This window comes from Prorops nasuta, unplaced genomic scaffold (genome assembly GCF_024137725.1).
Source record: "Prorops nasuta isolate Cenicafe-Biocafe unplaced genomic scaffold, Cenicafe_Pnas_1.2 PNAS00005, whole genome shotgun sequence".
In the NCBI taxonomy this organism is placed as follows: domain Eukaryota; kingdom Metazoa; phylum Arthropoda; class Insecta; order Hymenoptera; family Bethylidae; genus Prorops; species Prorops nasuta.
In genome coordinates this window covers 9,294,847-9,311,861 of record NW_027116802.1, presented here as the reverse complement: position 1 = coordinate 9,311,861, position 17,015 = coordinate 9,294,847, and the positions used below count along the sequence as shown (strand labels likewise).

The following is a 17,015-nucleotide window of genomic DNA, read 5'->3' as shown; positions in this document are numbered from 1 at the left end:
ATTCATACAATTATTGCATATTTTACCATTCAACATCTGCATTTATCTTTTCATATATACAGCGAACAGTAGTCTATTTCACTTTAATTAACTGTTCCATCCTTCAGCTAAAATTCTCATTCATTTTTGTTCTTTGTAATCTGAAAGTTCCCTTCACTCATCTGCATGAATTTGGTTCAACAATATTTTCTTACAACAGCCTGCAATTTCAAATGTTTTGTTACATTGGCTATAGAAGATTAAATTTAATCCTTAGTTCTCTTTACATTTTAATATATGAGACTTCCATTTAATATAGATATTAAAACAAGAGATACAGGGTTTTTCTCTAACAGCGGAACATAGGATTGTTATTTAACTATAGCAATGAAGCACTTACTATACATTATTATAATTAATAAAAGCGTAGATAGTTACAATTTAATAGTTATTTTAGTTTAATTGCTTTTATTATTCATTATAAATGTCATTTTACTCAATTAATCTTGGTTACTACGTTTAATATTTAAATTAAATGGAAAACAGTAATTTCACTATAGTAAAATTTACTATAGTCAAATAACACGAAATCTCCTATGTTCCGCTGTTAGAGAAAAACCCTGTATACTAATACCTTTGAAAATAATTATGAATGAAATATTCTCTTTCGTTTTCAGTAAGATTCTGATGTAGCTCTCTCTCTATATTATTATAAGCATCAACATTAATATCCTTCACATCTTCCTCGTTTGATCTCGTTATATTGAATAATACTACGCAAGCAGTTATCAAAGGTAAAGTGTTTTCAGGTGTACGAAAACGTGATCCAAGTGTAAGGACAGGAAACTGTTTACCAAGAATCCCAAACGCTCTCTCCACCATCGATCGAGTTCGGATTTGTGCTTCGTTATATAATGTCTCTGCTGCTGTTTGTGGGTTTTGCAGAGGTGTTAATAAAAACGGTAACGATGGATAGCCCGAATCCCCTAACAATACTCCATTACCAAATTCGCCATTTTCTAAACGCATTTTTATAAATGAATTATTAAAAATTGTAGCGTCGTGTGTCGATCCTGGCCAGTGAGCGACCAAATCAAGTATTTTTAAACTAGAGTCTACTATTGCCTGTACGTTAATAGAAAAGAAGCCTTTCCTATTTCTATAGATCTCACCGTCCTCACCACCTGAAATAAAACGAGCATATTTTAAGCATTATTCGTTTTTACATACAATGTGTATAATAGAATGCATTATTTTACCATAAGATTTTATTCTTATATGTATGCAGTCAATAGCACCAATGACTCGGGGGAATCCAGATAGATTAAAATTTTTTGCTTTACTTTTTAAAATATCATTAGACTTATTAGGGAACTTGATGAATTTTGTATGAAGCGCTGCAATTGCGGCGGTAACTTTGTGTACAATCATTTGAGCACTACTTACACTAATACCGCAAAAATCGGCAACTGTCATTAAAAAAGAACCAGTTGCTGCGAATCTAAGCATTAGTAGAAGCTGAATTATCGGTGGGATTGCATTATTCCTGAAAATATTAAATTTCATTAATTGAGAATGTTCGAAAATTACGTTGCAATCACAAAACAGAAAAAGTATAAACTTTCTTATTCTTCGCTTGGGTGATATCAATAAGCAGAACCTATCTATAAGTTAACATCATATTTACTTACCGTTCTGTTCTATTAAGTAATTTTTGTCCAATTACTGATAACAAATTACATACATTTTCTTTTGATAAGCGGAATCTTTTTTTAAAATCAACATCATCATATATTTCTAAATAATTAACTCTTTCTCTTATTACTCTGGGTCTTCGAAATGTCTGAGCATAAGTAAATTCCTCATCATCATCTTCAAATATAAATCTTGAAATGTATTGTTCAAAATTTTCGATTCTGCTACAATATAAATCTCTTATCATCTCTCTATGTATTTGAAATGTTTCAACGCTAGAATATTCTTCTGCATTGTCATTTTCGAATAAGAATCTTGAAACATATTCTCTGAAATCGTCCATTCTTCATACAACTCTGAAAAATTCAAAAAATCAATTTTTAACCAATTTCTAGATAGAATTGCTTCAAATTGGAATCCTATGAAATATTCTCAAAGATAAGCTTATATTTCTGACGTAAACTTGTTTTACATTTATTTTAAAAAATTATCATTGTTGACAAATATTATTTTTAGAATATAACGCAAAATAAAAAACTTACCTTAAAAGCAAAACTATTTGGAATGACGAGGTTCGGAGTTAGTGATAACTTGTTGAAGTTTACCTCTATGGTAATTTGGTATTTTGGTCCAATTTTTGTATTCCTTTATTCCTTATTCATTATACTATAACCTGTGCAAGCTGGAAACGTTAAAACATAAAATTATTTTCCTTTTCTAAGGTTGGTGATACTTTTTAATGTCCCTTTAAATTAAAATGAGTTGGTCGGACTCACCCTAATTTATTAATGGCTACATTTGACCATTTTATCAAAATTAAAAATCAATTTAGGAAAAGCATTTTTATTTTATTTATTCACTTATACCATAAGTACATCAGCTGTCAGATAGATCAAATATTTCTTTATTACACTTTATTTTTCCGTATACTAACATTTGTCTTCGTTCACGCCGTTCACGGTGACAGGCTGTGAATATAATATATATAATTTTTGATATATTACGTTCTGCATTTAAGATGGCTACTGACGTATTTCCGCTGGCAGTACACTTTGTGCAGTCTGCATTCCTTATATCAAAATTCACTTACTATAGAGCGTAGTACTATTCAAGATGGCGGACTTGGCAACCTTGCTACCGTAGTATAATTTTCCTATAGCGTAGTATCCTTAGGATACTACGCTACAGTTTCTGTTCCCTGCGGGATCCTACGCTATAGTTCTGTTCACTGCGAGATCCTACGCTACAGTTTCTGTCCTTGCGGGATACAATCAATGCCAGGTATGGCTTTTTCTAATGTTTCGATGCATTTAGGAACTGCTTTAAAAAGACACCAGCGCTCTTACTATGTATGTACATACACAGTGGGAAATTGAATCGTGTGTGTTTTTAACTATAGTGTAGTATATCATTTTCCATGTTAAATTACAGAGTGAAGCTAGCCGAACCACACACGATTCAATTTCCCACTGTGTACTATGTAGTACTAATACGCGCGCCTATGTATAACTCATCCTCGCTTATCTCGTATATACACAATGGGAAATTAAATCATATGTAGCTCAGGCATCAGATAGTGTAGTAATGAATTAAATAATATAATTCAACCCGGGAAAGAAAACTATAGTATAATTAACGGGAATCCGTATACCGACATTACATAGCGAAAACTATTCCGCATGCAACGTCGTCATTTGTTTACGGATTGTAAAGTTATTACAGGTTTTTGGAAATGCCAGAAGCTTATCTACTAAGTTACGTTAGGAAAATTAACAAAAAATGAAAAAAATTTTTTGTTTAAATAAATATATTAACATTATTGAGAAACAACAATTAAATCGCAAAATCCCCCAACGTACTTTACTAGATAATGTTCATACGTTTCCAAAAAGTCCACAAAAATGCAAATCTGTCAAGAAATGACGATGCTGCATGCAAAATAAATAATGGAAGAATTTCGTGTTCGGGAAGTCGCCAACACGAAATTCTTCCATTATTTATTTTGCATGCAGCATCGTCATTTCTTGACAGATTTGCATTTTTGTGGACTTTTTGGAAACATATGAACATTATCTAGTAAAGTACGTTGGGGGATTTTGCGATTTAATTGTTGTTTCTCAATAATGTTAATATATTTATTTAAACAAAAAATTTTTTTCATTTTTTGTTAATTTTCCTAACGTAACTTAGTAGATAAGCTTCTGGCATTTCCAAAAACCTGTAATAACTTTACAATCCGTCAACAAATGACGACGCTGCATGCGAAATAGTTTTCGCCCTGTAATGTTGGTATACGGATTCCCGTTAAGGTGTGGTGTGCTCTTGGCACTTCTACAAGATTCCCAAAGATCAGAAAATTAATTTGAATCATTTACTAATCGGAAGGGATCTTGTAGAAGTGAGCCCCCCCACCACGACAAGGTGGCACACCGTCGGGGAGGGAGGCGGCGCCGCCTCACCTGAAACAAAAAGAAAACAAAAATATACTTGAAAAAACGAGTATTCAACCCGAAATGTGGAAGGATTTTCAAAGAAAATATTTCCACATTTCAGATTCTAATTAGGAATTTCAAAGACAGACAAAAATATAAATTAATAAAGCATGCTACAAAAAGTGAATGAATAGGGAAACTAACTAAATTGTTACTTCTTTCTAGCTGTTAATTGAAAAGCTTCCTCCTCTCGAGCGTGAATGTTAATTCACACAAAGGTCAACCAGATCATGACTGATACTCTCCTCAGTGACTAATTACCCTTACATTCTTTGTCCCTTGGTGTGGATCCGAGTTGTCACACGAAGAACTACTACGTCGAGGAAACGATTTACACATCAATAAAGATGGACCCCTATTAGGTGAACTTAATGAGCCAACGTCGAGAGTCCACAAGGACAAAGTAAGTAAGGGTTGATAGTCGCTGAAGGAGGATCAGCCCGAGCCAGTTGACACTCGAGAGTCCACTTCTCAATAAACAGCTGTACTTGAATTAACAATGAATGAAAATAATAAGATTAAATTTATCTATCCTTGAAATTATTTAAATAAATGTGGACTTAAGTAAACGGACTGGTAATTAAGCCCTACTCGTTGACCGCCTTGTCCTACAAGAGTCCTTCCTAAAACATAAAATAAATTAAACAAGTATGAGAAATAAAAAAATAAATTATTTGCCAGTACGTCCTCTCCCGATGATGTCCCGATTCCAAGTGAGGGTTTGACTTGGTCCAACCCAGGATGGCAATGGCGCATGATTAGTGTTGGATTTATGTCGATATTGGGAAAATGCGGTCACTATCCATGGCTCTCTCCCGCTCCAACTGAAACAGAAAGAAAACAAAAATAAAATTGAAAAAACGAGTATTCAACCCGAAATGTGGAAGGATTTTCAAGGAAAATATTTCCACATTTCAGATTCTAATTGGGAATTTCAAGGACAGACAAAGATATAAATTAATGAAGCATGCTACAAAAAGTGAATGAACAGAGAAGCTAACGAAATTGTTACATCTTTCCAGCGGTTAGTTGAGAAGCTTCCTCCTCTCGAGCGTGAATGTTAATTCACACAAAGGTCGACCAGATCACGGCTGATACTCTCCTCAGTGACTAATAACCCTTACTTTCTTTGTCCCTTGGTGTGGATCCGAGTTGTCACACGAAGAACTACTACGTCGAGGAAACGATTTACACATCAATAAAGATGGACCCCTATTAGGTGAACTTAATGAGCCAACATCGAGAGTCCACAAGGACAAAGTAAGTAAGGGTTGATAGTCACTGAAGGAGGATCAGCCCGAGCCAGTTGACACTCGAGAGTCCACTTCTCAATAAACACCTGTAATTGAATTAACAATGAATGAAAGTAATAAAAGTAAATTTGCCTATCCTTGAAATTATTTAAATAAATGTGGACTTAAGTAAATGGAGAGTGTTTACTTCCTACTCCTTGGTAGCCTTGTCCTATAAGCGTCCTTCCTAAAACATAAAATAAATTAAACAAGTATGAGAAATAAGAAAAGAATGTATTTGCCTGTACGTCTTCCTCCAACGACGGCTCGATTCCGAATGATGGTTTGACTCACTCCAACCCAGGATGGCAATGGCGCATGATTGGTGTCGATTCGTTATAGGGTTTATATCGTTATTGGATACGGGGTCACTATCCATGGTCCTCTAGCGCTCGACCTGAAACAAACAAAAAAATTAGAATAAATTTGGAAAAAAACGAGAATTCAACCCGAAATGTGGAAGGATTTTCAAGGAAAATATTCCCACATTTCAGATTCTAATTAGGAATTTCAAAGACAGACAAAGATATAAATTAATAAAGCATGCTACAAAAAGTGAATGAATAGGGAAACTAACTAAATTGTTACTTCTTTCTAGCTGTTAATTGAAAAGCTTCCTCCCCTCGAGCGTGAATGTTAATTCACACAAAGGTCAACCAGATCATGACTGATACTCTCCTCAGTGACTAATTACCCTTACATTCTTTGTCCCTTGGTGTGGATCCGAGTTGTCACACGAAGAACTACTACGTCGAGGAAACGATTTACACATCAATAAAGATGGACCCCTATTAGGTGAACTTAATGAGCCAACGTCGAGAGTCCACAAGGACAAAGTAAGTAAGGGTTGATAGTCGCTGAAGGAGGATCAGCCCGAGCCAGTTGACACTCGAGAGTCCACTTCTCAATAAACAGCTGTACTTGAATTAACAATGAATGAAAATAATAAGATTAAATTTATCTATCCTTGAAATTATTTAAATAAATGTGGACTTAAGTAAACGGACTGGTAATTAAGCCCTACTCGTTGACCGCCTTGTCCTACAAGAGTCCTTCCTAAAACATAAAATAAATTAAACAAGTATGAGAAATAAAAAAATAAATTATTTGCCAGTACGTCCTCTCCCGATGATGTCCCGATTCCAAGTGAGGGTTTGACTTGGTCCAACCCAGGATGGCAATGGCGCATGATTAGTGTTGGATTTATGTCGATATTGGGAAAATGCGGTCACTATCCATGGCTCTCTCCCGCTCCAACTGAAACAGAAAGAAAACAAAAATAAAATTGAAAAAACGAGTATTCAACCCGAAATGTGGAAGGATTTTCAAGGAAAATATTTCCACATTTCAGATTCTAATTGGGAATTTCAAGGACAGACAAAGATATAAATTAATGAAGCATGCTACAAAAAGTGAATGAACAGAGAAGCTAACGAAATTGTTACATCTTTCCAGCGGTTAGTTGAGAAGCTTCCTCCTCTCGAGCGTGAATGTTAATTCACACAAAGGTCGACCAGATCACGGCTGATACTCTCCTCAGTGACTAATAACCCTTACTTTCTTTGTCCCTTGGTGTGGATCCGAGTTGTCACACGAAGAACTACTACGTCGAGGAAACGATTTACACATCAATAAAGATGGACCCCTATTAGGTGAACTTAATGAGCCAACATCGAGAGTCCACAAGGACAAAGTAAGTAAGGGTTGATAGTCACTGAAGGAGGATCAGCCCGAGCCAGTTGACACTCGAGAGTCCACTTCTCAATAAACACCTGTACTTGAATTAACAATGAATGAAAGTAATAAAAGTAAATTTGCCTATCCTTGAAATTATTTAAATAAATGTGGACTTAAGTAAATGGAGAGTGTTTACTTCCTACTCCTTGGTAGCCTTGTCCTATAAGCGTCCTTCCTAAAACATAAAATAAATTAAACAAGTATGAGAAATAAGAAAAGAATGTATTTGCCTGTACGTCTTCCTCCAACGACGGCTCGATTCCGAATGATGGTTTGACTCACTCCAACCCAGGATGGCAATGGCGCATGATTGGTGTCGATTCGTTATAGGGTTTATATCGTTATTGGATACGGGGTCACTATCCATGGTCCTCTAGCGCTCGACCTGAAACAAACAAAAAAATTAGAATAAATTTGGAAAAAAACGAGAATTCAACCCGAAATGTGGAAGGATTTTCAAGGAAAATATTCCCACATTTCAGATTCTAATTAGGAATTTCAAAGACAGACAAAGATATAAATTAATAAAGCATGCTACAAAAAGTGAATGAATAGGGAAACTAACTAAATTGTTACTTCTTTCTAGCTGTTAATTGAAAAGCTTCCTCCTCTCGAGCGTGAATGTTAATTCACACAAAGGTCAACCAGATCATGACTGATACTCTCCTCAGTGACTAATTACCCTTACATTCTTTGTCCCTTGGTGTGGATCCGAGTTGTCACACGAAGAACTACTACGTCGAGGAAACGATTTACACATCAATAAAGATGGACCCCTATTAGGTGAACTTAATGAGCCAACGTCGAGAGTCCACAAGGACAAAGTAAGTAAGGGTTGATAGTCGCTGAAGGAGGATCAGCCCGAGCCAGTTGACACTCGAGAGTCCACTTCTCAATAAACAGCTGTACTTGAATTAACAATGAATGAAAATAATAAGATTAAATTTATCTATCCTTGAAATTATTTAAATAAATGTGGACTTAAGTAAACGGACTGGTAATTAAGCCTTACTCGTTGACAGCCTTGCCCTATACTTGTCCCTCTTAAAATTTAAAAAAATTAAGCAAGTATGAAAAGTAGAAAAATAATTAGGATATTTGTCAGTACGTCCTCCTCTGATGACGGTTTGACTCCAAATAATGGTTTGTCTTTCTCCAACTGATGGAGAAAAGGGTACAGGGTTGGTATGAATTCCATATCGAATATATATCGATATTGGACTGTTTTGCCACTAGGAATAGTCCTCTTCCACTCCACCTGAAAATAAGAAATGTTAATAAACTTTGAAAAAACGAGTATTTAACCTGAAATATGGAAGGTTTTTCAAACAAAATATTTCCATATTTCATTTTATAATTTGGAATTTCAAGAACTGGCAAAAATGGTATTTAATACGAAGATTCTACAAAAACATACGATTTTAAAAAAAAAGGGAAAATGGTATTTTGATTCTAGTTATTAATTGAGATGCATCTTTCTCTCGAGAGAGTGAACGTTAATTCAATTAAGATGTGCCTTTATTAGTTGAACTGGACATGTGGGAAGATAGAATCTCCGTGGAAAATGAAGTTGAGGTGATTCCCTTTATTTTAAAAGGAATTAACAATCCTGAAAATGATACCCTACCTAATACCGAAAACTATAATGACTATCTAATTCACAAAGCTAAAGAGCCTACATATAACGCCAATCTAAACCTAATGAAAAACAGAAAATACGCGCAAAATAGAAATAGAAGATACGGAGGATCTGAAAAACATTAAAAACAAAACAAGAAATGATTTTAACCGAAGAATGGCCAACTGTAACCTACTGATAGGTTTTTGGTCATTCTTTAGTTAATAAAAAAAATTTCCACGGTTTTACCCGTGGGACTCACTCATTCAGCGAATTCCCAGCCATAATTCATACATATTCTGCGATAATACCGAAGATGGGAATGGTGATGTTGATGGCGATGAATATGGCGTTTATGATGACGATGGAGATGAGGACGCTGACGTTATGCACTCGCGAAAAAATGATTTTTAAACGGCACTGCGCGAATTCTTTTTAAGGTACACTTCTCGCGACAACCGCACTACGCGACGAGCAGCTCACGACTGATAGTACGAGACTCGGATTATTCAAAGGGCACTACGCGACGCGATTTCTTTTTAACGTACACTACCGGGACAACCGCACTACGCGACGAGCAGTTCACGACTGACACTACAGACTCGGATTTTTAAAGTAGCAGTGCGCTACGCGATTTCTTTTTAACGAACACTACGCGAGAGAACCGCACAACGCGACGAGCACTTCACAACTGACACTTCGAGACTTGGATTTTTAAAGTAGCAGTGCGTTACGCGATTTCTTTTTAACGTACACTACGCAGGAGAACAGCACTACGTGACGAGCAGTTCACAACTGTCATTACAAATTCTGATTTTTAAATCAGCAGTGCACTACGCGATTTCTTTTTAACGTACACTACACAGGAGAACTGCACTACGCGACGAGCAGTTCACGACTGACACTACAGACTCGGATTTTTAAAGTAGCAGTGCGCTACGCGATTTCTTTTAAACGTACACTACGCGGAAGAACCGCACTACGCGACGAGCAGTTCACGACTATCACTACAGATTCTGATTTTTAAATCAGCAGTGCGCGACGCGATTTTTTTTAACGTGTCCTATGCGGGACAACCGCACTCCACGACAAATACTTATCGACTGACACTACGAAACTCGGATTATTCAAAAAGCACTACGCGACGCGATTTCTTTTTAACGTACAATACCGGGACAACCGCACTACGCGACGAGCAGTTCACGACTGACACTACAGACTAGGATTTTTAAAGCAGCTGTGTGCTACGCGATTTCTTTTTAACGTACACTACGCACTCTACGCAGGAGAACAGCACTACGCGACGGGCAGTTCACAACTGTCATTTCAAATTCTGATTTTTAAATCAGCAGTGCACTACGCGATTTCTTTTTAACGTACACTACGCAGGAGAACTGCACTACGCGACGAGCAGTTCACGACTGACACTACAGACTCGGATTTTTATAGTAGCAGTGCGCTACGCGATTTCTTTTAAACGTACACTACGCGGGAGAACCGCACTACGCGACGAGCACTTCACGACTGACACTACGAAACTCGGATTATTCAAAAGGCACTACGCGACGCGATTTCTTTTTAACGTACAATACCGGGACAACCGCACTACGCGACGAGCAGTTCACGACTGACACTACAGACTCGGATTTTTAAAGTAGCAGTGCGCTACGCGATTTCTTTTAAACGTACACTACGCGGGACAACCGCACTACGCGACGAGCAGTTCACGACTGACACTACAGACTAGGATTTTTAAAGCAGCTGTGTGCTACGCGATTTCTTTTTAACGTACACTACGCACTCTACGCAGGAGAACAGCACTACGCGACGGGCAGTTCACAACTGTCATTTCAAATTCTGATTTTTAAATCAGCAGTGCACTACGCGATTTCTTTTTAACGTACACTACGCAGGAGAACTGCACTACGCGACGAGCAGTTCACGACTGACACTACAGACTCGGATTTTTATAGTAGCAGTGCGCTACGCGATTTCTTTTAAACGTACACTACGCGGGAGAACCGCACTACGCGACGAGCACTTCACGACTGACACTACGAAACTCGGATTATTCAAAAGGCACTACGCGACGCGATTTCTTTTTAACGTACAATACCGGGACAACCGCACTACGCGACGAGCAGTTCACGACTGACACTACAGACTCGGATTTTTAAAGTAGCAGTGCGCTACGCGATTTCTTTTAAACGTACACTACGCGGGACAACCGCACTACGCGACGAGCAGTTCACGACTGACACTACAGACTAGGATTTTTAAAGCAGCTGTGTGCTACGCGATTTCTTTTTAACGTACACTACGCACTCTACGCAGGAGAACAGCACTACGCGACGGGCAGTTCACAACTGTCATTTCAAATTCTGATTTTTAAATCAGCAGTGCACTACGCGATTTCTTTTTAACGTACACTACGCAGGAGAACTGCACTACGCGACGAGCAGTTCACGACTGACACTACAGACTCGGATTTTTAAAGTAGCAGTGCGCTACTCGATTTCTTTTAAACGTACACTACGCGGGAGAACCGCACTACGCGACGAGCACTTCACGACTGACACAACGAGACTCGGATTATTCAAACGGTATGCGCGCGCGACGCGAATTTTATTTCAACGTATACTACGCGGGACAACCGCACTCCGCGACGAACACTTATCAACTGACACTTCGAAACTCGGATTTTTTAAACGGCACTGCGCGACGCGAATTTTATTTCAACGTATACTACGCGGGACAACCGCACTGCGCGACTAACACTTATCGACTGACACTACGAAACTCGGATTTTTCAAACAGCACTGCTCGGCGCGATTTTTATTTCAACATATAATACGCGGGAAAACCGCACTCCACGACGAGCACTTATCGACTGACACTACGAGACTCGGATTTTTCAAACGACACTCCTCGACGTGACATTTTTAAACACGCTCTCTCACTCTTTATTGAAGTCGCTAACCGTAACAGAAATAAATTATTGCATGTAATTTTATAGAGTTAATTTTAATTTATTTAACTTTAATATAATTAAAGTAAAACTGGCAGGTTTTAACAGTCTTTGAGGCTTCTGTCTTTATTCGCTGCAGCACTCACACCCACATACACAATAGACACGCTCCGCACTGACTGTAGTCACAAATTTTCTATTTATTACGCGAATTATACACAGATAAAAGCTTTTATTTTCATCACACACTGCATTCATTACTATATATTCTATTAAAATATCCCAACTGCATTACTTAAATTTCCCTCTTGACATAATTATATATGCGGAAATTCTATAGAAAAGTTAAGTTTAATTTTTAAACAATTTATCGTCACCAATGCCGAATACTTATAATTGCACAACACTATTAAAAAATTTTAACCAGAATTTTAAATTTATTTAGAAATTAATAATAATTAATAAAATGTTAAATAAATTTAAATTGTTTGTATAAAAATAATAAAAGCTAATTAAATTTATTTAAATTTTATAAAACGCGGCACAATTTTATTAATATTATAAAATAAATAGCTCATATGTGATGAAAATAAAACATTAAATTATTTTTAATCGCGACTAATTTAAACTAAATGTCAGTACTCAGTGGTTACGAAAAACTACAACGCGGGATCTACTGACGACCGATACGCGGATAATTGATAACTGAGTTGATATACCCGCTACGCGAGAGGGCTATGCGGAACAGGTATCGCTTATTGTGGGCGGGTTAATTAGCAATCGCACCTGATTGGTTGCAATTTGAGATATTCCGCAAATCAGTTGCGACTGCTATCGGTATGAGTAGGATCTCTTTCACCAACTTTTAAAATGATTATTTTGCCAAGTACGGATTGACCATTTTTTCGAAAATACTTATGCTAATACATTGCAATGTTAACAATTTTATATCATATGGCAAATTTAGCGTTTTAAAAGCCAATGAAAAAGAATCTTAACGAGTAGTACCTGTCCCGGATGGTATTTTTTTGAAGCGCGAGTTTCAGTTTATCTATCAAATTTCCGCGTATGAGTTGTCAGAAAATCGCGCTGTTTCTTTTTATAATCACTGACATTTATTTCGCATTAGTCGCGATTAAAAGTAATGTAGTGTTTTATTTTCATCAAATACGTGCTATTTTATTATTATGTTAATAAAATTTTACCGCTCTTTAATAAATATATGTAAATTTAATTAAAATAAATTATTTTGTTACAGTTTAATTAATTTTAAGTAAATTTTCATTCATTATTATTGATTTTATATAATACAATAATTTAATGGAATACTGTATGTGATGAAAATAAAAGCTTTCATTTGTAAAAGAAGTGTAATAATTAGAAAACTCGTAAAAATGATCAGTGTGCAGCACACGCGTGTGCGTGTTTAGTGCTTGCACGATTAAAAGTAGAAGACTCAAGGACTCTCTTAACCCATAATTCTCATCATTTTATTTTGAAGTTAAATGAACTATAAAATGAACTCACTACAGTTTAATAAAATAATATTTGTTATACATTAGACGATCTTATTCTAAAATGAATGCGCGTTTAAAAATTCCACGCCGTGTAGTGACATTTAAAAAATTCGTGTCACGTAGTGCCGTTTAAAAATAATTCTTTTGTAAGTGAATATCGTCATTATATATACTGTTTTGCAATTAATTTACAATAAAAAATGTAGTTAATAAATATTTTAAGACATCTGCATGTTATAATAAATGATGTTCTGTTAAACAAATGTCTGCATTTATACTATTTATAGTTCCCGCTTACATCTGACGTGTATAACGAAATTTACCGAGCTCAGGCGAAGTTTTTTATAAGTTTTTTTAATAGTGTATAGACACTGTGGAAAATTGATCGCCGTCTTTGAAATTCGTAAAGAAAGTACGAAGTGAAGTTAACTGAAAGGTCGCCGAATCAATTTCCTATGGTGTATGTAGTGCACACTGCACAGTGGGAATTCAGTGGAAAATTGAATCGTGTGTGGTTCAGCTAGCTTCACTCTGTAATTTAACATGGAAAATGATTACCATACACTATAGCTGAAAGCACACACGATTCAATTTATAGTGTAGTATATACATACGAACGAAGCAAGCGAATGAGTTAGGTGCGCGAAGTAAAAGAGCTGGTCTTTTTAATGCGATTCCTAAAAGCATCGAAAAATTATGGGAAAGCCATACCTGGCGATTACTGTAATATGCAAGCTGGTTACTTTCCAACACTACAGTTTGAAGTGCTAACTGCTAAGTTAGCGGCAACTAACTGTTAGCGGAAAATGGCGGTTGAGGTCGAAGTCTGAGGATCAGCAGTACAGCAGTGTTAGGCACTGTCAGCACCATCAGCACAGTGCACACTGCACAGTGCATAATACGTAACAGACTACGCTACAGCCCAGCGTTGCCAAGTGTAGTGTAATTACACTACGTAGTGTCCATATCCTATAGCGTAGTGTCCTTTCGGACACTACGCTATAAGATGTGTAGCGTTTGGGATACTACGCTATAAGATATGTAGCATTTGAGATACTACGCTATAGGATGTGCAGTATTTCGGATACTACGCTATAAGATGTGTAGTACGACACTATAATTTCTGTTAGTATATTAGTTTTCTATAATGTAGTAATAGTCTTACGAACAATACTTCGTAATACTTCTATCTTCCTCGTGTATTTTGACAGTTTATCTAGAATTGTTTGTTATTATTGAACATTGTAAAGAATATTGAAGTGAAAATTGTTCTGATAATGCATTTATATGCATATATAATTACCTAGTAAATTGAAAATTAAATAAATTTTTAATTATCGTGTTGGTCATTATTAAATAAATAATTTTATTCTTTTATTTTATCCCGAGGATGAATGATCCCTTATAATAATGCTGTAAAAAGTTTATCCTTTTTATAATTTTTAAGAATTTTAAAAAGTATGAAAATTTATTACTCTTGTATAATAAATAGTTGTTTTTCTTGTTTATATGAATTTTATTGAAATTAAATGTCTTTATTTATGTGAAAATGATCGTTGTGGAGATTATAAATTTATGTAAATGTCAACTGAGTTCTTTTTCCTGTAAATTATTATTAAGGGGTGATACTCCTGTAAAACGTTGTTTTTTAAAGAATTTTTATTACAAGAAGAGTAAAATATTTATTGATTCGCCGTAAAGTGCATGTTAATTAATATTAAAGTTAAAAGTTGCTGATTCACCCAATGCTGATGCCAATGACTAATCCATCGTTATGGATATTTACAACTCCGCATAAAGAAATTCTAGAAGTAATTTGTAAAAACAAACCTAAGTTCAGCATAGAATTAGTGGGCTCCGGAACGATTTATTTACATAATAATTGTTTGTTAACAGCTACTGATTTTATGTTGGAAACCGTACAAACCTATAAAATAAGCAAGTGAAGGAATTATATTCCAAGCCATAAATTTTCTCTTAATACAATTGATCCCAAAAACAGCATAAATGCAGCGGACACCAACAAGATACCTCGATTCCACACTATACTAAGTAAACTCAACGAACATATAATACCCTCAGCGCCCAGCTCAAGGACCTCGAGAAGGACCTAGATAAAAAGGTCAAGGGAGAGGTCACTACCTGTTTCCTATCAATTTATTTTATACTATTCAACATTGTAAAATAACTCTACGAGGACAGAATAAATTTAGTTGTACCAATGTGATTGAATATGCTTATCGCAGTGTAAACCCATAACAATATAGTGAAATTTAACAAAAAAAAGTCTAAAAATTAAAATTTAAGGTTGTTTTGAACAGAAATGTCGTTTTTTTTTATAAACAAAAGGAGAAAAAATTTATTTATAATGGTTTTTTTAATGAAGTTTGAGGTATACTTTGCTTATTGCTGAGGCCAATAAGTTAAAAAATGTATTTGCAAAATTTCCAGTAAATTAGACAAATAATTTTTTATTTGCATTTCACGACGCGAAAAATTAAACGTTTTGAGAAAAACGCGTTTAAAGTTTTTGGACTTAAAAGTTCTGTTTACTAACACTTTTATGAATTTCATCCTTATCAAAGTTTAATCTGTTTGCCGTACATGTACATATATGTATTGAATAATATTCAAATAGCAAATTATGTATAAAGCTTATTAGGCCAAACAAGGCATAAGACAAAACTGCGAACTCGTTTTCTTATTTCATCTCATATATGCGTTTTGAGAGTATAGCTTCGATAGATTTGTAAAGATTCTTAAATTATTTTTTTTCACTTGAAACTTTGGGAATATATTCTTCACATGTTAAAGAATCTTTTTACAATAAAAAATTGTTAACAAACAATTTGTAAATTACTCTTCCACCTTAATAATTGTCATACTTCTTTAAATAAAGTATCTATATATACAGGAATAACGAAAAGTGTGGAATGTTACATGCTGCCTCACTCTCCAGTATCACCATATATGAGCTAGACGAAATAAAAAATAAAGCAATGATATTTGAATATCAGGTAGACATTGAACTTAACTTATTGATATAACTATATTAAAACATAGATTTTAAATAGAATATACATTGGAGTAAACATTCCTATCCTGGGTGCAAAGAGAGCATCCCTATACCTTCTCTACCTGCATTATCGCTTATAGAGCAATAAACCAAGAACTGTCTATACAATTTACCCTTTTCAGACATCTTTTTTTACATACGGGGAAATCCATCTGCGGTGCAAATAAGCCACCCGGGAGTTTCTCTTTTTTTATGACTATCTACGAAAACCCATCCTGCGATGCAAACATCCTGCTATCGCCAACTTTGTTTTTGGGAAAAATCTTCCTGTGACGTAAAAGAAGTACTTCCCGTCCAGAAAAAATATCCTTAGCCTTCCCTACTCGGTGTACCAAAAATTTCCTCAGCAAAGGAACAACATTCGCTAAACTGAAGATCTGATTGGTCCACAGGGTGGACGATGGACCCCTTCATTTTCTTCTCAAGGAGGGATAATTCATTAAAAGCCCTCGTTAGCCCTTAGGCAATGTCTTTTTGTCTGTTTCGTCTTTGATCTTGTTTTTTAAGTTTTTGCTCTAAGCGTATCAGCGAAAATCGATAATTATTTTAAATTAATTTCTTCATTTACTGATTTCTTTGGTGAAGTTTAGTGTAATTGTGTGAAAACATTTTTAAAAATAGTAAAAGTGATAAATAAAGCA

The 17,015-nt window shown here is 35.5% G+C and overlaps 1 protein-coding gene across 1 annotated transcript; it reads right to left on the bottom strand.

Moving 5' to 3' along the window:
• Window positions 1–21: 21 nt before the first annotated feature.
• LOC136773435 (putative nuclease HARBI1) lies at window positions 22–2,440 on the bottom strand. The gene is made up of 5 exons (XM_066727125.1): window positions 2,217–2,440; window positions 1,671–2,030; window positions 1,239–1,525; window positions 614–1,163; window positions 22–200 (listed from the first exon to the last, which is right to left on the bottom strand). The coding sequence occupies exons 2-5, from the start codon at window positions 2,015–2,017 to the stop codon at window positions 191–193; spliced, it is 1,194 nt and encodes a 397-aa protein (XP_066583222.1). The 5' UTR covers window positions 2,018–2,030; window positions 2,217–2,440; the 3' UTR covers window positions 22–190.
• Window positions 2,441–17,015: the final 14,575 nt, after the last annotated feature.